This window comes from Montipora foliosa, chromosome 13 (genome assembly GCF_036669935.1).
Source record: "Montipora foliosa isolate CH-2021 chromosome 13, ASM3666993v2, whole genome shotgun sequence".
Lineage (NCBI taxonomy): Eukaryota > Metazoa > Cnidaria > Anthozoa > Scleractinia > Acroporidae > Montipora > Montipora foliosa.
In genome coordinates, this window is record NC_090881.1 from 37,215,072 (window position 1) to 37,242,571 (window position 27,500).

Consider the following 27,500-nt stretch of genomic DNA (forward strand, 5'->3'; position numbering starts at 1 on the left):
TTGAGATGGGAGATAACATGCTTGCTGCTACTACTGCTACTACTACTGCTGCTACTACTACTACTACTACTACTACTACTACTACTACTACTACTGCTACTACTACTACTACTACTACTACTACTACTGCTGCTGCTGCTGCTGCTGCTGCTGCTGCTACTACTACTACTAGTACTACTACTACTACTACTACTACTACTACTACTACTACTACTACTACTATTGCTGCTTCTACTATACAGCTACTACTGCTGCTACTGCTGCTGCTGCTGCAACTACTACTAAGATAATTTTTTTTCTTGGCGAGGAAGCTTAAAGGAAACCATAGGGGACTTATTACTATGAGCTCCCTTCCTAACTTACGACTCTAAATGAAATACAAGAGCGGCGAAATCAGATTTAATTATAAACTAAGATAAAAAAAAAGCAAACAGGACAAGATACACTAAACACGCAAAAAGCAGCAAAAATAAATTAATTAAAAATAAATAAATAAATAATGTCTATATGTGGAGAATCAGCTAAGGAGAAAATACTTTCAAAGTAGATTTAAAAAGAGAGATAGTGGCAGCACATTGTATACTTTGGCTTAAAGAATTGAAAAATCTTACAGTATTTTTAGTTTAAGATCAAGATTTTTCCTTTTCTGCCTGGGCTTAAAAACAATAAATGTGGACTTTTAACAATTTATTGATAACTTATTGGCTTCGCACCAAGCTGTTAGTTTCAAAAGCACCTCATTCAGGGTCCTTTCAAGAAAATCGACATTATTGTGAGAAAAAAATATGTTTGTATCGTCAGCAAAAAGAACAAATCCAAAACAATTGAGACGTCACATAAATCATTTATATAAATCCGAAAAAGTAAAGGCCCTAATATCGAGCCTTGAAGAACACCACATTCAGTTTAAGATGGAGAGAAGAGGAGGTGTCATTGAATTAAACAAACTAATGCCTATTACGTAAGTAATTCGCAAACCAGTTGCGAGCTACTTCCCTGATACCATAATGGAATAACTTATCCAATAAAATGTTGTGATCAACTGTTTCAAGAGCTTTGGATAAATCGATAAAAATGCCTACAGTGATCTTATAGTCATCAATAACGGCAGATATCTTATCCGGCGTACAAAAGAGTTCAAAGCATATTCAGTTGAGTGATTTACGAAAGCCAAACTGATTGTCCGAGAGTATTTTATGCTTATTTAAATGGTCCAATAAACAATTATAAATTACTCTTTCTAGGATTTTTGAAAACGCGGGAAGGACAGAAACAGGTCCATAATTAGAAAAAGATGACTCATCACGATATTTAATTATGAGTATAACACGTGCAATTTTCAATTGATCAGGAACAATTCAGAGGTCATAGACAGATTAATAATATGAGTTAAAGGGCGGCAGATAAAATGAGCGCAATCCTTAACAAAGTCCATAGAAACATGGTCATATCTCGCAACGGTTCCAGAGCTAAAACTGAGAAAAATCTCAATGATTTCTTGTTCAGTTTGTTTATAAAGAGTGAAATCTCCTATAAAGGGTTAAAGCAATAATCTTGCCTTAGCCGGTCCGATCTGGTTGCCAAAAGTTCTAAATGAAAGTCTTTCAAGCACAAATGTGCAGGTGAAGGGGAAACGACGGTAAAGAGAAAGGTTCGATAAATCCCGTGTCTTCTGTTTGATGCTTGTGTAAACAAACGGTGGGTTGAAGGCAAAAACTCGCCGATTAGATGATGTTGACAGTAAATACCTTGTAGAGTAAGAGTTGTGAAAGCACAAAAGCGAAAAACTTCCACAGTCAAATCTCACGGCGAACAAAACAGCAACTTCCACCTCGGTTTTCACACGATCGAAAAACTTACACAATCAAATCTCACTAAGACCACTTTCAATTTTTGAAACATAGAAGGGGGTTATATGTTATGGTACATAAGTTATTCGAACTCAACTTCTTTGTTACTGAATCCCTTCTAAGGATATCAAGAACAGCACATGGTACATTAGAACCTGTACTAATAAAAATTTATTAAAGGCTTCCTTAAAACTTTTCAAGAACGAACACGCACGTCACAACTTAAATGTAGTTTGACATAGATCACAAACAAGCAGAACAAACATTTTTAAAACGACCATTTGAGGCCAAATAGCAAAACTGTGAACCACGTCCTCGGCTTTCCCAATAAAGTATTTGCATGCAAGTAGATCACGCAAACAGGATTTGTCAGTTTGTGAAGTAAACGTGCATCGAGCAGAGCTTTGAAGTAATGATCGTCTCTGCCAAAGATATCGTTCAAGTAAATAAGAGGGTGATGAAGGAATGGGGTGGGAAGAGGGTCCCTGTGGCAAGTTTTCTTAGAAATCCCAGTCCCTGATAGGGAAAATATAATTTTAGAGCATCGAAACATGAGATTACTGGAAAACAGAGGCGATAAAGACAGTGCGAGGTATAATTTGTAGCTGCATGGGATTGCTTACCCAAGTATCCGCCGGAAAAGGCATGCTATCACGTGGCACATAAAATAGCATTCTGAATGATACAGTCTACCGTTTCTGTAAGTCTCCTTCAGAGTCACAGTCATGATCATCATCATCATTACTAAATTCATCAGCATAAGTATCATTACCAGTGTCTTCCTCAGAGTCTTCGCTATCATCACTAGACCCACAAGGGTCGCTAGGTCGGAGTTTAGGGAAGTTAATTCTTGCTAGTGAAGCCGCATTAGAGCTAGGGATATTGTAGGTAGGGAGCTTTGAGGTTACAAAACAAGCCTGTTAGCATCAGGAAGGTCCTCCCTATAACATGGTGGTGGCCAGGAACGCAATTAGACCGCATCAAATATTTTAATTCAGGTCAATTCCAGCTCCCATTTTACCCCTTCATGACCCTCATATATGTTAATTTAACATTTAGTAAGCTATTTTACATCAAATCAAATAACTTCATTTATTCACGGTATTCTTATCAGTTACACTGGCTACTACAATAAATTAAGTAAAGTGTTTTACATGAGAGTCGTGGTTAATTAAGCAATTACATTGACAGAAGCCGCTGCAACCAGCGTGGAAAGATGCATCAAGTAAAAGGGAGCTTAGCTTCACTTAAAAGGCCTACTTTGCTCACTTCGGAACCCCCCTCCAAATAACATTGCACAGTCCCTAATGACTTGTGTGTCAACTCACGGGTACGACTTTTTAACAATAACACATCTTATTCGAAATTGAGCAAGGTCGACGGCGATAGGAAAACTTTCTTCGCAGCCAAAAAAAAAACCGGCACTACACATTTAAAGACTTGGTCTCATTCTATGTTATCCTTGATAAGAAGAAGACTAAATATTTTCACGTGATTCCCTTTTGGCGTGAACATTTTTTTATCGCACTGGATGAAGTAGCTGAGACATAAGGAGAACACAACTATATTCAATACTAATGATATCTACAAAAAAATCGTAATAACAGAAGTTATCCTTTTGATCAATTTAACTCAGTTCACTTAAATGATATCGATAGTTTTCTTAGAGCAAAATGAAGGACAATTTTATCACTAACGATGTCCTAAATAGTACGGGAAATGCCGTGAAACAAATACTTATGCTGCCAATGTCCTGCCGTTGCTTCGAAATATCTCAATCTTCAAACAGAAGTACAGATTTATTCGTTGGGCTACCTAACGGCAATGGCCGTCAATTGACGAGTTTTTCTTCAAAGGAAAGGCCGGAGCTCGCGAGTAAATGCGAATTAACAAGCGAGCACTTACAAGTGAGAACATAATGAGCCTAGTGATTTAGTGGAAACGCTGCAAACCCTTTCGAGATTCCTAAGTACCATGTTACTGTAAGTAATTACAAACCGTACAACCGCTGACTCTGTGCACTAAAAGTGATTCAGAGGTGAAGGAAAAGACAATTATCTCAAATCTTAGGGACGTTTGTTAACATTAATAAAATGGTTTTCTTTCTGCATGATACAATCAATAAAACCAGTCAGTCAGTTGTACTCAAACTCAGCATACCACACAATTTTCAGGACATGTTAAGAACGTCATCATGCTTAAATTGCGAAAACAATTAACAAATAAATAAATAAATAAATAAATAAGGACGTTCAGCCTTAGCCCCAATTAAAACCAAAAGTGTAATACCACTTTCAAAAGATACACTACAAACTGAAAAAACTCAGTTGGGTGATTGTGAACGACGCCATTACATGAAACTGAGTGTTTTTTGTTTCATGACAATATATCTCAAACATCTCAATTTCAATGCGAACACAAACGGATTATTATTCCAGCTCTGTGTACTCATTATGCTAAGCGAAGTCCAATTTCGTCCTTGCAGAAATTCTATCATCGGGGTAAATGGACTACAGCCAGGTTATGGAGGCAAGTTCTACATCAGATGGACCTACATGAAAGGCGCATTTTCTTGCTTGGTTCTCAGTTTTAATTGGCAAGGAAAAGATTTGAACTCCCTTGTGCACTAAAAAGATGGGCACTAACTGAATTTTTCTCGCAGGTTCCAAAGCCTGCGAAATTCCCTTTGGAGCCCCTAATACATTTCCATTTTCCCGCTGCTTTTCATTAAAATCAAGATCTTTACGGAGGTGTTCTACCTACCTACTTTTGAGATCGATATTTAGGGAGATCTCTAGGTATTCCTTCTTCAATATGCTGATGCAATATTTGTCAGTTATATCCACAAAGCGAAATTATCGGGTATCTTTGTCTCAATCTAGTGCATGATTACATTAGATGTTCACATCCTAAGCTAACCTACGGTCATCCTTCTCCGTACTATTCTCGCAAAAATGTTCATACCACTTTTCTGTCAATTTCAATTTGTTCGTGACACAAAGCTTCCAGTGTACTATCCTCGACACATTAACGTACCGTCTGTTAAAAGTATCTAATATGCGCATAAAATATGATGCATGCTTTCTCTTTTTTCTCAATAGCTATTTTACTCAAAGTGGTTTCGACTGACTTATCAATGTCGTGTCTAACATAAATGATGTGAAGGGACTTCTCAATTGGGCTTCTGCCTGAATCTTTTGTGAGATCAATAACCTTTAAACCTGACTTCCGCATTTCTTTAGCATCATTCTAGCATTGTTTCGCGATTGGACCATTAATTGGTTCTTTATCATAGTCACGCAACCTAAGGTGATGTTTCATAAAATTCACTCTTGCTCACTCTTTCTTCTGTGTAGAAGATTTCAGTTCCTTTCACACATTGGAGATGAAGCTCGACAAGCCCCAAGCTGTTCTCACTATTGTAGGCATAAGCAACTTTAAAATTCCCCTGTGTATATATTATTGTTTGTAGAGGTCACTGTTAAAGGTCAACAGGTCGTCTTTTGTTAGTGATACAATAGAAGCGGTATCGCTTTAATACTGCTTTAATCAACTTGGATCGTCTTTCTCAATTGTTCTGTTTTCAGAGGACAACAGTTTTAGAGCTGTATCTATCAATAGTCCCTTTGAGTTGTGTTAAGGTGCATGGGGACTTTGCAAGAAAAAAATCCCCCACGGAAATACAAGAACTTTGAAATGCACAATCAGCAAAGTCCCCACATCAGCAACCCCCCCCCCCCCCCCCCCCCCCCTCCCTCCACCTTGGGGAAGCCAATGACAAGTGCATAACTCAAGCCGAATTTTCAAAGATTTTATAGTAGTTTCCGCGGTTGACGGAAGAGCGTGACAAACAATTGAACGTTGCTTTATGATGAACATTTTAAATTCGTTTGAAAACAAGATTTATACTCGTTGGGTTCACGCTTGAACAATACGGCAGTCCTAGGTCTCTGCGTCGCTAGCTTAAATATTTGGTAAGTAAGAGTTATCGGCCGGAAGCGAGGGCGCAGCCCGAGGCCAATGCACGAGGGGAATAAATGGATCTGTCTCACTTTGAAGAAGTAATTGCCAATCAACTGAGCTAATGTCATCAACTAATGAAGTCTCACTGAACTTAGAATAATCTCTCTTGTACAGATTTGTATCTGATGGTAAATCTGAAAATGTATTTAAAATGATAAAATTTGCCAAGTGATCTGTTAAGTCATATATCAAATTCCCACACATAATAAAATGTTCTATTAATTGAAAATTATCAATCAATTTAGCAGAGTGGTCAGTGATTCGGTTTGCTTGAAAAATCTGAGGCTAAAGAAAGCATGAACCCAAGGAATTAATAAAGGATTCTGAATCAGTGTGATTATCAATTTTCAAATTAAGAGATCAATATTAAAATCATCCATAAATATACAAATTGCTACTAGGATGTCTGTAGATCACTCCACAAATAAGATTATACTGGTTACCAAATCAAGTTCAATCCATAATGTTTCAAAGTTATACGTAGATTTTGTAAATTGTGATCTAATAATATATTTAAGATTGTTCTTGATATAAAAGGCAACGCCTCCTGCATTGGAATGACTGGGTTGAGAATAAGATCATATCCAGGTATGTTGAGATTGAGTAAAGGTTCCTTATCATGTGTAATTTTAGTTTCAGAGAAGTCAAGCATAGGGAATTTACGATTTAGCTCGGATATATTTACAACATTGTCATGGTTGGCTAAGACATATTCTCTACCAGAATGACCACTTTTCTCGTGGAAATGATATACGATAAGGCGAGCAAGGTGAGAATCCTCTCGGGAAAATGGAGAAGGCCTTACACTAGGATTGGATCTAACTTCACAAGGACACTTAATTTCTTGGCAGGTCTACCCTTTCCTAAGGCTTCCATTTATTCAGCAAATTAAATATTCTGATTGAACTTGATGATCTCGTTCTCTGCATTAACTCTCCTTCTGCATTAACTTTACCTTTACCTTCAGTTCACAGTTTTGCTTTAACGAGCATTTGCTTGAGTGATTTACCCGCCTTGCATGGTATTAAAGGAGTTTTCTTAAATATGTTTGCCAGCAATGGCTGGTTTTCAATAAAACTGCAGTTGCGTGTCAGTATTGCTTGAAGATTTGACACTGCTGGGTTATATCTTCTGACATATGATAGAATTTAGGTCATAAGCGACCTGCTTTCGTTGCGACCACTTTTTCGAATTCCCTGGGTGGTCGCTTACAAAAGCTTTGACTGTGCTCATATTTAAGGGACGCCTGACCATTCTTCACTTTAGGAGACATTAACCATAGATTATAAGGTGCGTTCGTGGTGAGAACATCACTAAACGAGCCGAAATGCTATGAAGACGATGCATTTATGTCGTCCATTGAGAGTATTAATATGCGAGGCTTGTGACATAATGTGGCTAAAAGTTAAAAGTTGATGACGTCACAAAATTGTTGAAATAGGCTTTTTATTCACGATAGCCGCCATGTTGGTTTTCAAATTGTCATGCAAATTAGCCATGTGTGTGGGGTGTGGGGGGCAAACATTGGAAAAAAGGTAAATTGTGGAAAATCGGCTCGTCGAAATATTAAAATAGCATTGCTAAAAGTGCGTTTTAGTATTTAGAATTAAGTACCTTTTATAATAATTTTATATCTTTTGATTGCTTTTGACAGTTTGACTTTCTACTTCGTTATCTGCTCATTTTTCACTAAAAAATCATCGAAGTAACTTGTGTAGTAATTCTATTTTACTGCTTAGGTGATAAACATTCAATGTACGTGAAACAAATCATCTGTGTGGCTAAAATTTTCGTTATAACCTCTTGAACTTGTGTTGTTTGCCCCCTCAGAAGTGTGTAGCTAATTTGCATGATAATAGCAAATCCAACATGGCGGCCATCCTGAATAAGGTCTATTGTCTGAAAGACTATTACTAAATGACATCAGATCGAGACCAATACACGATCCACGCGAGGTTGTCCCTTCAAACAACAAAACAATCCTCGGGGCGGCTGTTTTGGTGTCCCATACAGAGAAAAATCTCGATTCACTTTGCAAAGACCACAGATAATCACCCAATCTGAACAAAATCAGGACGCGTTCTTCTTCGTCGAACGCAAAAAAACAGACAGTATTCGGAGACAGTATCAATCTTAGAAATCCTGGACACTTCATCAACTTGTGTGTGTGGAGATGCGCTTAATGTTGATCACGCTATGGTTAGCAGACGTGGTGGTTTTATCGTTCAGCGTCAAAACGAGCTCGGAGATGTTGAAGCTGAGCTGTCATTATGTGGAAGTAGAACTTGTCCTATAAGAGATCACGGGAGAAGTATTCAACAGAGGGGCCAGGAAAGCCCCCGATCATGATGTTCGCTTTGACATCCACTCCCGCGGCTTCGGGGGAAGGCAAAGATCTGCATTTTTGATGTTCGGATTTGTCACCCAAATGCAGAATCTTATGAGGACCTCACTCCAAATCACCATCATCACAGTGCTTTGATGGAACTCCTATCTCTCTTCCTTCTTTTATGACCTCATAATGCTCATAATGAATCTGCTCAACTGAGAGAAGAAAATTGCGGTTTCCAATTTTAAAAGTTAATACACTTGGATGATTCTAGTGTTTAAACCTTCCATAAATGGGGTTTGATTTCACGTTTTAGTGCAGTTTTTCAGCGGTGACCTATAGTTGGTTTCAGCATAACTTTTCATTCATGGTTGACTTTCTTGCAAAAATCAAAAATGAAAAGAGTATCTGGGCCTAGAATTTAAATGCTTGAAAACCCGTGCAAGTTTGCATAAAAGCTAGCAATTAGCACTGTTTTAGTTGTTAGAGATTGACGGTTGCAGCTGGGATTGACTTTCATTCTCTTCGCGGGATTTTTTTACAAGACTGAATATTTCCAGCTTGCTAAGGATGGAAATTGACCTGGAAAAAAGAATTGTTACGATTATTTGTGAAAAATGTTTTGGTTGTTCATCGCGGTAAAGAACAATAATATGTAAATACTATTGTTTTTATTACAACGGTGTCACGATTATAGATATTCTCTTCGCACATGATCATGATAGACAAAAAATATACATATTGATACTTTTTTGCTATTAGGTTCCTCTCATTCATGTACAGTTTACCTAAATGCGTTGCACGTCTTAACATCTTGTATTCGACGAGGAAACATGGCACTGCGTATGACAGGTAGATCATTAATTTACCGAAGGCAAAGTCAATACGGAGAGAACAAAACCAATATGAATGTGTAAATGAGGACGGTGCAGGAATTTGTACACAAATTCCCGGTCTTTTGCGATGAACCAAAACGTTTATTATGCAGTTGTGTTAGTATATGTTTTGCATAATCGATGTCAGCCATAAAGAGTTTCTTTGCCTGGTTCTATTTTAGCTACATCGCGCTAGCATTTTTAGTAACAGTTTGTCCACAGTCGGCTACAAGAATTTTGTGTATTTTTAATATTGGGTGATATTTCCTGGATTCTACTTAATTTCATAGTTCCTACTTATACTCCCCTCCACACCCTTTCACTGATACCTATGTCAACTGGACACTTACTTGAAGTTTTGTTCCTATTTATGTTGTTTTCAATTTATTCATGAAATAACAGTTATTGATGGCAGTTTTTTTTTCAAATCATTTTGTAACTTACGAAGATGTGGGACATATCAAAACATTAATTTCCGGTTAAAAGAGTTTTATAAGTTGATAAAATTTGATAATTATGCAATAAATAAGAGATATGTAGGTGACACTGACACTTTTTGTTTTCTAGTTTCGCCAACGTTGAACGTTTCAAAAAACCAAACAGTAACCGAGGGATCGGATCTCAGTTTATTCTGCACAGCTGATGGCAAACCACCACCAAGAACAACTTGGATAAGACTTTTTAATACCAATGTTGTGTCTGGGAATTTCAATAGCATCAGTAGACAGGATGCAGGAGGCTACAGATGCACCGCTGATAATGGAGTTGGAAGTCCTGTTAGTAGAGATGTCTTCATTGATGTGCAGTGTGAGTATGACAAGACATTATATAATGCTTCACGTTAATTTGCATTCCAGAAGTTCAAGCTCTCAAAATTCTTGTCAGCGATATTAAATCCAAGTACTGAATTTTAGCTAAGGGGACCTTTAAGGAACACTGCTGTGAAGGGTGCTGCCACTCAGAGGAAATAGTGCTGTATCAACTGCAAAAAGCATTTGCATTGCACAGGTAGCGCAGAGGTCCTGGGTTGGAATCACGTTGGAGCCACCTGAATTTTTTAGGTGACTATAAGAAGACAATGGCTCAAATCGTTCAGTTAAAGTGCGAGGATCACTTCACTTTTCGTCTGTGTTCTTGTTCTGTAGAGTTTGAGTAAGAGCATTTCTTTTCTGCATGTCTGATCTTACTTCTGGTGTAATGAACTTAGATTGTCCAGAAGCACCTATGATTTTTCTTGTTTTTAACGGTGTGTGGTCTGCTGGTTTAGAAACGCCTTTTTATTTTAAGCAGTCAAAACGTTGCTGTCTACAACTTAAGTGACTCCATCGTGAGAGAAACGATTTTTATTACAGTATTCGTTCGTCACCACGATGACCAACAACCACGTTTTTCAGAATTGCTATCCTTGGCGGTGATCGCGGAAAATGGTTCATTTTCACGACAAACAGCTGAGTTGTGCAGCTGGGTAGCGGGCGTATAGAAAACGGAATCCTAAAAACAGAACTTAGGATCCGGAACCGTGATACCGAATCGGAACCTGGAAACGGAGAGAAGAATGGAAAACCGTTATATTCTGAATGCCGAAAAATAACACCAAACAAAGGAAAATGTTCTTCACATGACAGTTTTCATTCTGTACAACTTTCATGTTGTTTCTGTAAAAGTTCTGAAAAACTAATTTTCAGTTTTCGTTTTAAATTTGTCATGTAAACTGTTGTGATCTCCCGTTTCTTCTCTTGGATGTTCACCTGTTCCATCAAAGGGTAAGCTTGTGTGTGCTACAACATGATGTGGGACATGAGATATTAGAATCTCTTTTAGGAACCATTGCATTCCTACGAGCAAATTTGTGGAAAATGAGAACGGGAATTGTTGCTTACGGATCCCACGTTCAGTTTTCGTTGATTCGCAGAATGAATGGAAAAAGCGTATTTAATAGATTGAACAATTACTGCAGTTCCTTTATTACAGTTAACAATTTAGTATCCTTTGCGGGCTCTTGTAATAATCATCAATGACCTTCTAGATAATTCGAGGATGTCCGCTTGCCTCTAAGGGGTTATTGTGTGTTATATGAAAATAAGTCAAGTCCAGTTAAAAAAAAAAGGAACTTAACGTCGACGAATTATTGAAATGAAATGAGCTGAGTCGAGGTTTCTAAGCTAGGAGGAAAATTGCATTTTACAGCGCACGCAAATTCACATGCCACGTCATGCACCGAGCGCGCGCTAAGTACTAAAATGAACAATGATAGGGCAGATGGCCATTGCTATAGCTTTGCTTGGATTTAACGATCTCGGATGTTCGGTGACCCCTTCGTTTCTTTTCAGAAACAGATTTTTACAATTATCTCCACATTGTCCAAAAATGAACAAAAAATCAATGTGGGAAGTTAAAAAAGTTTGAAGATTTCTGTCCTCGGGACATGGAATCCTGCCATCTTTCGGCTGCAAGGTGCATGAAACTATGGTCGCTAAATGCAAACTCGTTTTTTAAGGAACCTCAACAGTGTATTTTTAATATTGGATGTTATTTCCTGGATTCTACTTAATTTCATAGTTCCTACTTATACTCCCCTCCACACCCTTTCACTGATACCTATGTCAACTGGACACTTACTTGAAGTTTTGTTCCTATATATGTTGTTTTCAATTTATTCATGGAATAACAGTTATTGATGGCAGTTTTTTTTTCAAATCATGTTGTAACTGACGAAGATGTGGGACACATCAAAACATGAATTTCCGGTCAAAAGAGTTTATAAGTTGATAAAATTTGTTAATTATGCAATAAATAAGAGATATGTAGGTGACACTGACACTTTTTGTTTTCTAGTTTCGCCAACGTTGCACGTTTCAAAAAACCAAACAGTAACCGAGGGAGCGGATCTCTGTTTATTTTGCACAGCTGATGGCAAACCACCACCAAGAACAACTTGGATAAGACTTTTTAATAACAATGTTGTGTCTGGGAATTTCAGTAGCATCAGTAGACAGGATGCAGGAGGCTACAGATGCACCGCTGATAATGGAGTTGGAAGTCCTGTTAGTAGAGATGTCTTCATTGATGTGCAGTGTGAGTATGACAAGACATTATATAATGCTTCACGTTAATTTGCATTCCAGAAGTTCAAGCTCTCAAAATTCTTGTCAGCGATATTAAATCCAAGTACTGAATTTTAGCTAAGGGGACCTTTAAGGAACACTGCTGTGAAGGGTGCTGCCACTCAGAGGAAATAGTGCTGTATCAACTGCAAAAAGCATTTGCATTGCACAGGTAGCGCAGAGGTCCTGGGTTGGAATCACGTTGGAGCCACCTGAATTTTTTAGGTGACTATAAGAAGACAATGGCTCAAATCGTTCAGTTAAAGTGCGAGGATCACTTCACTTTTCGTCTGTGTTCTTGTTCTGTAGAGTTTGAGTAAGAGCATTTCTTTTCTGCATGTCTGATCTTACTTCTGGTGTAATGAACTTAGATTGTCCAGAAGCACCTATGATTTTTCTTGTTTTTAACGGTGTGTGGTCTGCTGGTTTAGAAACGCCTTTTTATTTTAAGCAGTCAAAACGTTGCTGTCTACAACTTAAGTGACTCCATCGTGAGAGAAACGATTTTTATTACAGTATTCGTTCGTCACCACGATGACCAACAACCACGTTTTTCAGAATTGCTATCCTTGGCGGTGATCGCGGAAAATGGTTCATTTTCACGACAAACAGCTGAGTTGTGCAGCTGGGTAGCGGGCGTATAGAAAACGGAATCCTAAAAACAGAACTTAGGATCCGGAACCGTGATACCGAATCGGAACCTGGAAACGGAGAGAAGAATGGAAAACCGTTATATTCTGAATGCCGAAAAATAACACCAAACAAAGGAAAATGTTCTTCACATGACAGTTTTCATTCTGTACAACTTTCATGTTGTTTCTGTAAAAGTTCTGAAAAACTAATTTTCAGTCTTCGTTTTAAATTTGTCATGTAAACTGTTGTGATCTCCCGTTTCTTCTCTTGGATGTTCACCTGTTCCATCAAAGGGTAAGCTTGTGTGTGCTACAACATGATGTGGGACATGAGATATTAGAATCTCTTTTAGGAACCATTGCATTCCTACGAGCAAATTTGTGGAAAATGAGAACGGGAATTGTTGCTTACGGATCCCACGTTCAGTTTTCGTTGATTCGCAGAATGAATGGAAAAAGCGTATTTAATAGATTGAACAATTACTGCAGTTCCTTTATTACAGTTGACAATTTAGTATCCTTTGCGGGCTCTTGTAATAATCATCAATGACCTTCTAGATAATTCGAGGATGTCCGCTTGCCTCTAAGGGGTTATTGTGTGTTATATGAAAATAAGTCAAGTCCAGTTAAAAAAAAAAGGAACTTAACGTCGACGAATTATTGAAATGAAATGAGCTGAGTCGAGGTTTCTAAGCTAGGAGGAAAATTGCATTTTACAGCGCACGCAAATTCACATGCCACGTCATGCACCGAGCGCGCGCTAAGTACTAAAATGAACAATGATAGGGCAGATGGCCATTGCTATAGCTTTGCTTGGATTTAACGATCTCGGATGTTCGGTGACCCCTTCGTTTCTTTTCAGAAACAGATTTTTACAATTATCTCCACATTGTCCAAAAATGAACAAAAAATCAATGTGGGAAGTTAAAAAAGTTTGAAGATTTCTGTCCTCGGGACATGGAATCCTGCCATCTTTCGGCTGCAAGGTGCATGAAACTATGGTCGCTAAATGCAAACTCGTTTTTTAAGGAACCTCAACAGTTAACTAAATTCACTTGTGGGTCCACTTAAACAATGTTTGGTAGAGAACATTTCACTTAAAAGATGTAATTGCAATATTTTTGGGCTTACAGATCCTGTGGCCTTATTCGATAAAGAAGTCGGATTTTTTCAGATTTCTCTCCAAACCGAAATCGGTGACATCACTAACTCATCTTCTTTCAATGGTAAAATTTGCAGAAAAAAATCAATGTTAGAAAATTTTCGCGCGAACGTCCTTAATTTAGGGGACGAGCTTGTAAGATCAATGCTTATAAAAGGTTTAAAGTAAAGGCAATTTGAAAACAAAGTTAAAGAATTAAAAATCTTGAAAAAGTCAAAACGCATTTTGTAGCTGTCTTTCTCCGAAAAGAAAAGTATTCTGCTGAAAACCACATGTGCGTTCTTCCAGTATTTGGGACTAACGATTACACATTTTACAAATAGCACAGGTACTTGGCTTATCCTGTGAGTTGTGGTTGTTTTCCCTCGTCACACCCCTAAAAGGACATGATTTACACTGAGGAAAAACGTACAAGCGTAGTCACCTCTAGATATTTTGTTCAACTCATTGAAATTAGCTGTGTAAGCGGACGAAACTGTTAGGAGAATAAAAGGAAGTTTACAAGAGAAACTTAGAAAATAATAATAATAATGGAAACTTTATTTGTCTTCGAGTAAATCTCTCTACGTATAGGCAATTAACAATTGGCTACTTGAAATTGAGTGATATTCTTGTATACTGTATTTACAAATGAATCAAAAAAAAGAAAACAAATTACAGTTTTATTGAGTCTGGGCTATCCCAAGTCTTATTTCTACGACAGAAGATAAAATATGTCGCTCTAATGGCTAGACTTATCATTTTTTTGATTATATAGTGTTGTTGCGTTTTGACAATGCCAATGTGATTCATCATTTCGAAGAACGTAGAGCATTCGTTGGAGAGAACACCAAGGGAGCTCATGGAAAGGTTTACAAATTTAACACAACTGTAGTTACTTCTCATGTCTTTGACCACGTTCATGTATTTTTCTTTTTTGCGTACTGCATTGTTTTTAAGGTTAGATTCGAAACCAACCGTTAGTTCTAGAATATATAGGCACTTGGACTGTATTAGGAAAAGAAGATCTGGACGATAATTTTCACCAGTTATAATTGAAGGACTCGGAAAGCCATTGACATCAGCATAGAGTGAAGAGCGATCATTACTTACAGGTTGAAGTGAGTTGGCAACGAAGTTGAGAATTGAGTCGTGTCTCCAGGTGAGGCGATCAAGGTAATGTTGACAACCAGTGACAATATGGAGGAGTAACTCAGGGTTAAGGCAACTAAGGAGCAATCAGGACTTTGTGATAATCCCCATCTTGTCATATTCCTACGTGTAGGAAGGGAGTTGTTGATGTAGCGACTGGTAAAATTGTAGATGTTCTTGGGTAGATGAAACTGGGCAGACGACCAAATGATAATAGTAATAATAATAATAATAATAATAATAATAATAATGATAATAATAATAATAAAGAAAGAAAGAAAGAAAGAAGATGTTGATATGTCGTGGTAATTTCCCAAGAGCTGAAACCTTAAAAGTTGTTGTTTTCTTTGACCTATTTTGACAGACCCATCAACCATAACATCCATTTCCTGGAATAAAACGGTTGATGACGGAAACGTTGTGCGACTCAATTGTACACCTGATGGTAATCCAGAACCAAACATCACCTGGACAAGGCTGTTTGATAACAGTATTGTCAACATGCCTTTGAGCATCACAGGGAAACAGGATGAAGGGGGGTACAGATGCACTGCTGACAATGGAGTTGGAAATGCAGCCATTTCTGACGTCTTCATTACTGTTCAATGTAAGTCTCAACTGCTTCCTATTTTTAAAATTGAGCTTTAAAATCAGACTGCCTACCGCCACTCTTTCCTCTTTTAAAACTTTAAATTCAACCTGCGCATCACAGGTTGCAAAGTAGTCAACCAGTAGAGAATAAGCAAGGATAGCAATCACATCCTTCTCTATTCGTAAGTATCTGGTTTACAGTCTTGTCCCCAGCATCACATTCATTGAAGCTCATTGTGCCTTCATCAACATGCAGACTCTATGTTCTTGAATCATTTTTATACAGCTATTGTCTGTTTCATGCATGGTTCCAATTATTGGTGTAGGCTTGATTACCAGGTGCCAATTATGGTCATGACAAGCGCTCATTCCCAAAGATGCAGCTGGATGCATAAGGCAAGATGTGTTTGTAAATTCTAACAAATAAATCAGGGAAACCCCCACCACACGCTTCTTGACGACATCATAAAAGGGCTCTCAAATCTATTACTGATTTCTTAGAATGTATATTTCGTAATTTTGTAATATTTAAATTGTGGAATACATTAGAATGAAATGAAAGTTCAAAAGGTCATTACACTTACGTAGCAACTTAAGCATTTGCAAAGGAAGCCAAAGAAATCCAGGCTTGAACGGAACTCTAACCCACGACCATGCGATTGAACTGCTAAACTACATGTTTAGCTCTTAGAGAAAAAGAATAAGTAAAGTTGCTCAGCTGCCATGTAATTGTAATTGGACAAGCTCTGTTGTGCTACTGTGTCCGCGGACGGTAAAGGGGTTTGGTTCCACGAGTTTTCCCGCCACAATGTACCATTTTGAGCTTAGCATCTGAGTTAAAGGTTTTAGAATGCGTTTTATTTTGTATGATTTTATAGCCTATCATCCAATCAACACAGTCTTCTCAACAAATCTGCCCAACAACACAGTTAACTTGAATGAAAACTTTACTCTCTTATGCAATGCTGATGCAAACCCAGCTGCAAGCTATCGATTGTACAGGGAGCAGGAAAGTTTGGAGGAACAGAACAGTGGCAGTTATCTTACATTTGTTAGTACCAGAACAAAGCAGGTGGCGTACAGATGCATCCCATTCGATTCCTTTGGTGACGGACCTTCAAAGTTGATCACTGTCACAGTGTACTGTAAGTATATATACATCGACTATTCATCTAAAATTCGACATTTCTTGACTTGCGTGCTATGCGACTTCCGCAATGTAGGTGACAAAAACAGTAGATGTCTCAACACCTTTTTTACACCGCCATCCTGGCAACAATGATGTAAAATCCCACAAGGATATTGTTATCTGTGTCTCTAGAGATTATTCACCACGTGAGGTGTTACACGTCAAGGATACATGTTTTTCGTAGTTCTGTTGCATGCAGTAAGAATGCCTTTAAAATAAAGGTATAGCAGGACTACTCTTCACAGACACCATGAAGTGCCCTATTTTTTAAATAGGGTGTTTGTGTGTGTTACAACTAGCCCTGCCATTATCATGATCATCATCATCATAATGATGATAATAAGAATAATAACAATGAGTTTATTTTTATAGCGTTATTACACTAACTGTTCATAGCGCTTTACAAATCATCATACAGAAATCTGTTCACAGTGAATACCCTAGAAATTACTAATTACGTATCATTAACAAATTAAGTATTCTCACATTACAGATAAAATAAGGTAAAGCAATGTTTAAAGGTACGCTTTCTTAAAGAGATTGGCTTTTAACGAGGTTGTAGACGAATGGACTGACAGCCACCTGAGGTTCCTTTGACTGTTACACGTTGCTGGCATTTTTCAACAGGACTCCATAAGTACTATTCATCGAGATTAAAAAGAATAATTGCTTTAGTATATGCTCATGAAGTGATCTCAACAACATTTGCAGAAGAAAACCATCCAACGTCGCTTTAATTGACATCTCAATTCATGCGTGGAAAACGTGCAAGCAGCACAAAGCATGCGCGAAAGTGTTTACAGAAGCTTTAAACATGGCAAATCTAAATAACGTTCGTTAAAATCCTCGTCACAAACAGCAAAATGGTCATTTAACACCGTAACGGTTTAAATCAGCAATCTATATCGAAAGTCTGCTTGTTAAAACATTTTCACCGTTCGTTCAAAGTTTTAGAGGTTCATTTGAAATGGAAATTGAAAGTGTAGTTGGTAAAGGATCCACACGAAATGGCGGCTCTAATTGAGGTAGGCGTTGGTTTGTTGCAAAATGACCCGTCTTGTTTCCTTGCAGCCAAGTGGAACTTTCTTAAACATTTTAATTCCTCGATTTCAGTGACAAATTCGCTAGGCGACAAGCCCGAAAAAATAGAATTACTCCCAGTGAAACATATTTTTGGCGTGAAGATTGTTTAATTTTGAGCATTAATTCTCTGGAAAAACGCTGGTTGGCAAAAGTATGAACTCTCCTCTTACCTTTAAAAACCAAATTTTGTGGCCCTCTTTTTATTCTGTAGCACAGCATCAGCTTGTATTCTCAACATTTCCAATTCAGAAATGCTGACGAGGTTACGCCGGCCATCTTGTTTTGTTTGGATCACGCATTATTCACTCCGTAGGGAGTGAATAATGCTCAATTACTCCGAGACAGCGAACCAATCAGATTGCTTGAAACAACAAGATCACTGACTGAGTATATACTAATTGTTATTATTATACATCAGACTCACTATGAAAAATCTGATTGGTCGAGAGCATTCAGTCAATTCACAATAGCTTGTGAACTTGACATGATAAATGTAATATCTGCTGCAGATATTACATTTATCATGTCAAGTTCAACGTCTGCGTTGTTACTAAGCCCCTTGGAGTGTTCTCCTCAGAAACAAAATGGCTGAACGCTTCGCTTCTGTTTCTGGGGATAAATTATGTGAAAAATGTATAATAAAACAATTATTGATTTCGGTTTTCGTTTTAGCCTTCGGCTTCGGCAGATAACACAGACCTCGGTTTTGATGTCTCATGATATCATGCTCAACCTCATCCAATAATTGTTTATTATCTCACAATCCAATCTGTGTAAACCGTTCTGTAATTTGCAGAACCAAGAATACTTGAAATGAATGCATGCAATGTTACTCTACTTTGCTGGGAGTTTTTTGGGCAGCATGCAAATGAACTCTTGATTGCTCACAGTGAGTCTCCTAAAATAGTCCAGGTGGTCAAAGTTCCCCATAAAACACAGCCAAACTTTGACCAATTGGGAAATTCCACCAGCGTTTAGGATATGACCGGTCTTTCCAAGCAAATAAACACAAGCCAGAAGAGTTAGCTGATTTGGTATATTCTTTATTTTCCCGCAAAACGTGATTTCAAAATGGACACTTTTCTGACGCTGGTGGGGACAAACGTGATACCAGATTCTTACTCTTGAATAATGGATTGGGAGAGGTGAAGACAAAGTGAGACGAGAGAAGGAAGGTTTGCTTCTGTTTGCTCAGTTGAGGAATTTATTTTAGAACAAGAAAACAAAAATGGCGCTCAAAAAAAGTGAACGAGATGTAAGATTGCTTGAAAGACTTTTGAAAACGAAGGCCGAAGAGAAGAAAGTGGAAGTTATTCCAGCGGTTGAGCTGAATGAATACTGAACACATCGACCAAAATGAATTTATCATCTCCGTCCGCACTGAAGATGGCAATAGGGAGCTTAAGATCTACGACGACGACGTCGTCGAAAACGCCAAAAAACAATGATATAATTGGTTAAAAGAGCATAAATAATCTTGCTGCACGTGCGGCACGGATTTTAGCTCATATTTTTGCGGTTCTCTGCGTGACAACCACGTGAAATCGCTAAATTTTAGGTTTTGACGACAACGTTAGCATCTAGAATCTTTCATTCTCTATTTTCAGTCGGAAACCGCTCGTACCAATTTATTTTTAGGATACTTCGCACACATTGTGCGACACGAACGAGATGGAATAATCGCGAAAGACTTTTACTAGAGCAAAGTTCTATATTGACGTGACATTTTCGTCGACGTCGCCGTCGTAGATCTTAAGCTCCCTAATGAATGCGTGACGAGGAAGTTTCGTGGCAACTGAAGAAAAAGGGCTGTTCCGGAAGTGTAACAAACGACTCAAACTGGGCTCAAACTGCAGGCACCAGGTAGTCCTACCATTTCAACCGTTACCACCTTTAAGACTCGCTATGGCGATTTGACCGAGTCGGACTAAGGTGACTTCGGCGTATTTCGCGCCAAACTCAAATGGTTAAGATTTCTTTCCAGTACGGAAATGAACAAACTTCGGGGCGTAAAATATATCGTATTCTTCATCTTCTTTTATACGTTAACATTGAAATTCCTTCCCAGTTTACGGATACTAGGGACTTACTTTTGCTTTCATACGAGATGAAATTAATAACAGACGATTGATTTGGTCTTTTTTACGACACGTACAGCCCACCAAACTTGGATTTGCCGTACGATTCTTTTCCTGTTTTTGACCTGAGTTAGCTGAACGAAGACGAACGCTTTGCACAATTTCGCTTTTTTCAGTTTCATAGAACAAAGGAACATCATAGGACTCAGCATTAACTCTAGGAGGGGCCGTTAAATTATTTCAACCTCAAGCCAAAATAAGGTGTTTACATTTTAATTGCTATAAAAGGAGAGAAACAAAACAAATTTGTTAAGAGTTTGCAAAGCAGGTGAGCACAATAAAGTAACAACTTGTGATTTGATTACGTCTTGACAATCGGATAAACAGAAGCTTAGAAACTTATAATTTCTCGCTTATTTTTTGTATAAGGCTCTCTAGTCCGCGGCAAGCCGGCATGATTGCTCCAAATGAATCCTTTAAGTTTTCACTAAAAGACAAAGCCGTAAATATTGAAGAGCTTAATACTATGGTTAAACAGTGTATCTATAAACTTACCTTCTGAAAAAAAAAAGAGAAATGAGCATTAAAATGGCAAGGAAATGAACGTTTATACTCACATAGTGAGAAGCACGCCAAGCGAGGTACTTTGCCGTAGAAGAAAAGAATGTTACGGGTGGAAAGCCGTACTGCTACACGTGTGCTCACGTCACTGGAAGTGATCTGGACCTCTCGTAGCCGTAGTAGGACCTTAAAGTCACTAATACCGTACGTAAGAAGTACTTCTGAAACTATTGCATGCATACAACAACTTTGCAAGCATACGCTTAGCCCACACACCTATAGCGACTTTACGACGCATAGTAACGGATATTTCGAAGACGAAGACGAGCCCAGGGACAGACAGGTAGCAGTATACAAGATCACATGCTGGGATTGCAAGGCCAGTTCCATTGGTGAAACCAGCAGGAACCTAAACACACGACTTAACAGAATACAAAAAAGCGACGAAGAATGGTGATCTCAATGATAATATTGCTGAACACTATTCTAAAACACATTATCGACTGGGACTCTGCTAAGTGCTTAACCGGCTGTACGAACGACTTACACTTTAAAGCTGGTGTACAAACTTAGAACAAACGACTTTAAGCACTTGCCAACTTCTACAGGCGCCTTACAAACCATTACTTAACGGAAAACTTACAAGCCGGAACGTAATGCACCAATCACCACTCACCAACCTCACAACCAATCACCCTACTTTTCCACCTACCAATCGCATCACAGTCTAGACCATCGCTACATTCGTTTGAATTTCCAACCGTCACTTGACTCGGAAGATAACTTCCGCTCAGGTTGTTAAAACGTCGGTTACTGCAATTAACAGTCCTTCTCAGGACTCCTTTCACACGGACGACCAAATGCCATTAATTAAGCAATATGTTTTCATAATATAATGAAAGCAAGAAAAACAGGGACGCCAAATGGCTATAATAAGATGCAATGTATAGAGATACTCTGACCAGCATCTGGAATTGCTCTGAATACATAGTCCCTAGCTAACTTCTATGGTTTCACATATAAATAGCCCACTTCTGTTACTGAAATTTATGCTTGTTTTCAGCTTAAAATATTGATATAGTGGACTGGTGAAAGTAATAAGATGAGTATGTGTTGAAGACAGTATTTGTCGGCAACGATGATGATTCAAACGGAAGCCCCTATCTGTGCAACACACGAAGAGGCTTTAAGGACTAATTACGTGAAACATCACATTGATGGGACTGCTGCGTCACCGCTGTGTAGAACAGGCGTTGAAAAGGGAGAGAGGGTATGTCATCTAGTAAGTGAGTGCAAAAAGTTGGCCCAGAAGGAATATATAAGACGACATGATAATGTGCGAGATTATACATTGGAAGTTGTGTGAGTTACACCAGTTTGAGAGGAGGGAAAAGTGATATGAACATGTACCAAAAGGTGTTGTGGAGAAATGTAACGTACAGCTACTTGGGATATGAACATCCAATGTGATAACGGTTGTTAAAGCAAAAAGACCTGACATCATCGTAGTGAGCGAGAAGGAGATAAAATGCTTAATTGTGGGCTATCTCCGGAGGTCGTAAGGTTCAGGAAAAAGAATTTGAAAAAAAAAAATCGAAAAATACCAGGATTTGATGAAGTAGGAGATTAGAAGAATGTGCCGTGTAACGTGGATGTAGTACCGGTTGTTGTAGGGGCTCTTGGAAGTGTTACTAAGAAACTTCTTTAATGGATTGAAAAATTGAGGATTCGGGTATAAGAATTGGACTGTTGCAGAAAACTACGCTATTAGGAACGCCCAGAATTTTAAGGAAGGGCGTTGAGGAGAGTGTCTCCAGGGGACAATTGATTACTTGTTATGACTCGCTCCCTTGGGATGAATCTCGGCAAGCTAAACACGATAGAATGCTGCGGCCAATCTACCACCTCCTACTACAGAAATACAACTTCCAAGAGAGTAACAACAAAAGACCTTGTTATATGAAATCAACACCAACAGCTGTCATGGCTGTCAGTGGATTTTATTTGTGTGCGACTATTTACATTAACACGTAATCCTATTGCATGGTAACTGAGGGGTTCAGAGGGATATAAATTGTCCCATGCCCAGATCCAAAAGATCACACATGTGCATTTCGTTGATGACTTAAAAAACTTACCATCGTTCTGAACACATAGTTGTGACCGTTACAAGGAAACTAAATAAAATGTTCACAGACATTACAATGGAATGGGGGATAAACAAGTGCGCTGCCATACACATGAAAAGAGGCAAACTTATTAGTAATAACAACAGCAGCGCAATGCCTGTAAGTAACAACTGTACCATCCCAGCTGTGAGCAATGATGACCACTATAAATTCCTAGGAGAATATCAAAACACTCATAGAAACACTCATAGAAGAAGCTGCCAAGGAGTACAAGAACCCACTATAGGCAGTTTGGACTTCCCCATTGTCAGTCCCACGCAAGGTCCGCGCAACAAACATCTGCGCAGTGACTATCTTACAAACTGCATGTGTTCAACCGACTGGTGTATTAACAACCTTAAAGAACTCGATAGATTAACAAGACATGTAATCAATGAGTGCAGTGGAAAGCATAAGTATGAATCGACAAGATTATTGTGTCTATCATCAGAAGATGGAGGAAAAGAATTGATTGAAATAGAGTCACTGTACAAGAATGCCAAGCTTAAATTAGTCCATTACATAAAATAAGAGTGAGGATCCGCACATTAAACTAGTCAAATCATTCCAAGAAGAAAAAGAAAAAAAGAAACTCCTTCATCTTCTTATGATAGACACAATAATCTTGTCGATTCATACTTATGCCAAAAGGTATGCAGAAGAACTAGAACTCAATTGCCACTTTGAAGATGGCGCAGGAGTCTTGGAAGGCACTGACGACGTAACAATAGTGAACGTTAAAGAACCCAGGAAAATGAAACAGATCATTCATAAAGCAAGTATGAAGAAACACAAAAATAAAGGCATGAAAAGGGCATGGATCGGAAAGTTTGTGACTCAACACTAGTAGTATCCAGAAGTATCAGCCCACTCATACGACATCTTTAGACAGTGGAAGAACATTCCGGATATAGTCCTGTCAGTAGATACAAGCACTGGACAGCAACTCCTTAACACAAAGACCTATAGATCACAAACGTTACGCGAACAAGTAGACGACTTGGCCTGCCGACTTTGTTTTAAAGATCAGACGACAGTATCACACCTTCTCTGTGGTTGTTCTCACATAGCACAGTCACTGTATAAAGCACGACACGACTATGCTACGCCCCGTTTACCGTGCTTTATTGGAAAGGTACAGATTTGAAGAATCTGTGTATTCTAACCCGTGGTACAAGCAATCCTATCCCCAACCAAGCCAAGAGAACAACAAAGCAGAGATCTTTTGGGACATACCCTGGAAACTGGAAAAATGTCCAATGAATGGCGCAACTAGACCGGATATCAGGGTATTGGGTAAAAATAAAAATGGATCATCATAGACGGAACGATATGCAACCCAGGAACAATCACAATGAAAACTAAACACAAGAAAGATAAATATATAGATTTAAAACTAGGTATTAAGAACTTATACCCAGGTCATAAAGTAAAGCTCATTACAGTAGTCTTTGATTTTCTCGAAGTTTGCTACAACGATCTTGAAGAAGAACTGACCTGCATATTAGATAACAACTTAGCAAAGACAACTATTGATCACTCACAAAAGTGGATTATCTCCCAAAACTGTGAAATAGGAAAAAGGTTTCTCTCATAAACTGAATTCGGTTAAAGCCGTTTATGGATGGCAAAGATGTACATAGAATCTTATTTGCAATTTTTTTTCCTTCATAAGCATCTATGAATTTTACTAATTCTATTTTGTTAACTATATATTCATCTGTAAGTTTTACAATATTACATCGTATTTATTAGATTGACCATAGTCATAAGGTTTTATAGGATAGTTACATGAGCACCATTGCCCAGGTCCACAGGCCCACAAAGGGTGTAAAATCATTTGAGGATATTTCAATAAAGTCTCCCATAATAACAATGATGATAATAATAATAATAATAATAATAATAATAATAATAATAATAATAATAATAATAATAATTTTTGATAATAATATAATTTTATTAAAATTTCAAATATATCTAATATAATACAAATATTTACAAATGCGTTAAAATTTATCCCATCATACCTTTTTTCCTTTATACTCTCATTTTACGAAATGATAAAAACTGCTTACCTAAAAAACTAATAACTAATAATCTTATAAGAAATATTATATTATGAAAACAATATGTATTAACAAAAAATATCTAAAAATGTTCTTTACTCTACTCTCTAAATCCTGCTTGTTCTTTTTCAATCTCAAAGCCTCCTTGCTCAATGTTCAAAGGGACACGCCTAGTGGTTCGTAAACCTCCTAGGCAAAGTAAGGCGGACCTTAGTAGAGCGAAGGACACTTTTGAACGTATCCATGAAATTGTTGTGCTGTACTCCTCTCCTTTCTTAATAGATATTAGTTCCGCAAATCTACTATGGAAACTTTTGCATTCGCCCGCCATGCCTCCGGTAGTCGTGAAGACTAAAGGTGTGAAAGTCCCTTGCTCAACCTCCAAAACCCTGTTCGCGTACAACCTCTTCTTCTCGTATTCATGTTTGCGATAAATCTGCTGAATGGTGAAATCTTTGTACGACCGTCGAAAAAGGCAGAGCCTTGCCTATCCCAAAAGCTATAATGATGATGATGATGATGATGATGATGACGACGACGACGACGACGACGACAACAACAACAACAATAATATCCTAGCAAGTTTTTTTAGGAATACAATATTTGGGACTTTTTATGAGCTAGCAGAAGTTTTAGTAATTTCTTAAGTTTTTTGATTAGCATGTATGGTTTATTCTCGCAGTAACTGGCTACGGTTACAGCTGGGCAACCAGTCGTTTTTATCCTGCTCATAATAATAATAATAATAATAATAATAATAATAATAATAATAATAATATAATAGCTAGGACATGCCAGCAGAATGTACAGGCCCGTTACGCCAGTCTTTCAGCCAATTAATTTGCATTCTTTCATTACGCTAAAATAAACTACTGTGTACCTTTTTTTTTCTTAAATTTGATCTCGTTCTTCTTTGCTTTTATAGATGCTGCCGAAGCTACAGGTAGGGGAGAGAATTTTTCGTTGCCCGAAGGAGGTTCAAAACTGTTCTCATGTCCGGTTGACGGAAACCCTGAACCTAACATAATATGGTACAAGGGCAATAGCGTAAATACAAAACAGTTGGAGGCAAGGGAAACTGGATGTTACACTTGCTCTGCAAGCAACTCGCTTGGAACACCAGTCACCATCACACAGTGCCTTACTTTTGGTAAGATTATCAGCCCATTATGTCACTATCCTTAATGGAAATTACTTTTAAAGTGCGTACACTGTAGATATCAATGATGCTCATATGAGGAGTTCGGCCTCCATGAGTAGACCAACGTTCCATCATAGACAAAAATGCCATTAATATGTGTTCTTTTGCATTCATTTTGGGTGTTACTAAAACGTGGAACCACGGACCGCGGAATGTCGTAACCCACAGACATGTCCAGAAATGCACGCAATCGCAAAAATAACAAATATAACAATCACTCAAAAACACATACCCAATATAACATTCTCAACAGCTCAAAATTCTGCTAGTCAGGTGTTAAGAAAACACTTTCAAAATCTGATTAAGTTTTTTTTTATCACAGGGGCACTTTAATTCCACATGGCACCTTTGTTCTTAAGAATTTACCAATTTGTTGGAGAATTTTATCTCAAATATTTCAAAATGTTACCCTGCATTAAGTAAGAACCTACACAAAAGAAAAAATAGAAATTTCTTGGAAAAAGAGGAGAAAATAGAAAGCAGGCCGAAAAATAGGAGAAAATAGGGAAAAATGGGTTAATGTTTATCATCGAAAAGTCTCTCTCTATGAACGGTCAATGGTACAAAATGGTGTCCAAGACCCTCACCATTATCACCATTATCACCACTCTCTGTCAGCGTCATAAAACAGTTCGTTTACTAGGAAAAACGAGTTACAATTGTTGAAGAGGTTCTTCACTATGACAAATCACTGAAATTTGTTACAAGTGTTGACGTCATTATCTGCTCATAGCTCCTGGTGTTCTTTATTTAGTGCCAGAGGAACCTACCTCGGCTACGCCCACCTCTACATCACAACCAAGTAAGTGGTTAAATTAACATTTACTACATAAAGTCAGCCATCCTTTTGTTTGAGATGTAGTACTAGAATCCTGTTTGTTTATCATTTGCAAGCTTAGGGAAATGAAACCTTGAGAGTGAATGTCTAAGGCTTCTAACTTTGTACCCTCAGATTTATGTACAACACATGACCTATAAAGTGGCCAAGATTTTTTTTAAAGTGCTGGACATACATACCCAAACTCATCTTCATTCGGACCTCCAGATAGCACACTTTGTATTCATCAAAATATCTGCGCACGCGTAACAAGAAAGAGTTAATAAGGAAATAACAATACAAAGAGGATATACTCTACGTGTGAGGTTCCTTTTATACATTGACTCTCAATTACGTTTCCTGTTTATTCTGGCCTAAAAAGCCATACAATGAGCTTAACACCTCAGTAAGTAAAGTACTAGTAAGAGTCCATTTCTTGTAATAGTCACTTTCGATTAAGAAGCATATTTTCCAAAAGTGCCGCTGTGATAAAAAAATAGACAAAAAACAATTCTTCCTTTCTTCAAATTTTGAAGGACATTGGTGTGTTTGCTTAACACTTGACTGGCAAATTTTGAGCCTCGATTTTTATCCAAAGGCGGTTTACTTTGAGTGTAAGTTTTGGATTTCACGGTCA

The 27,500-nt window shown here is 37.9% G+C and overlaps 1 protein-coding gene across 4 annotated transcripts in view; it reads left to right on the plus strand.

The window, feature by feature from the left end:
- Window positions 1-27,500, plus strand: part of LOC137983701 (fibroblast growth factor receptor 3-like) — a 96,784-nt gene that overhangs the window by 13,990 nt on the left and 55,294 nt on the right. For 3 of the 4 annotated variants that reach the window (XM_068830865.1, XM_068830866.1, XM_068830867.1), the window contains 7 exons: window positions 8,965-9,054; window positions 9,645-9,884; window positions 11,913-12,152; window positions 15,471-15,713; window positions 16,576-16,842; window positions 25,771-25,995; window positions 26,801-26,848. In XM_068830865.1, coding sequence (XP_068686966.1) covers window positions 8,965-9,054; window positions 9,645-9,884; window positions 11,913-12,152; window positions 15,471-15,713; window positions 16,576-16,842; window positions 25,771-25,995; window positions 26,801-26,848 — 1,353 coding nt within the window. The remainder of the gene's footprint in view (window positions 1-8,964; window positions 9,055-9,644; window positions 9,885-11,912; window positions 12,153-15,470; window positions 15,714-16,575; window positions 16,843-25,770; window positions 25,996-26,800; window positions 26,849-27,500) is intronic. The other variant, XM_068830868.1, reaches the window with a different exon arrangement.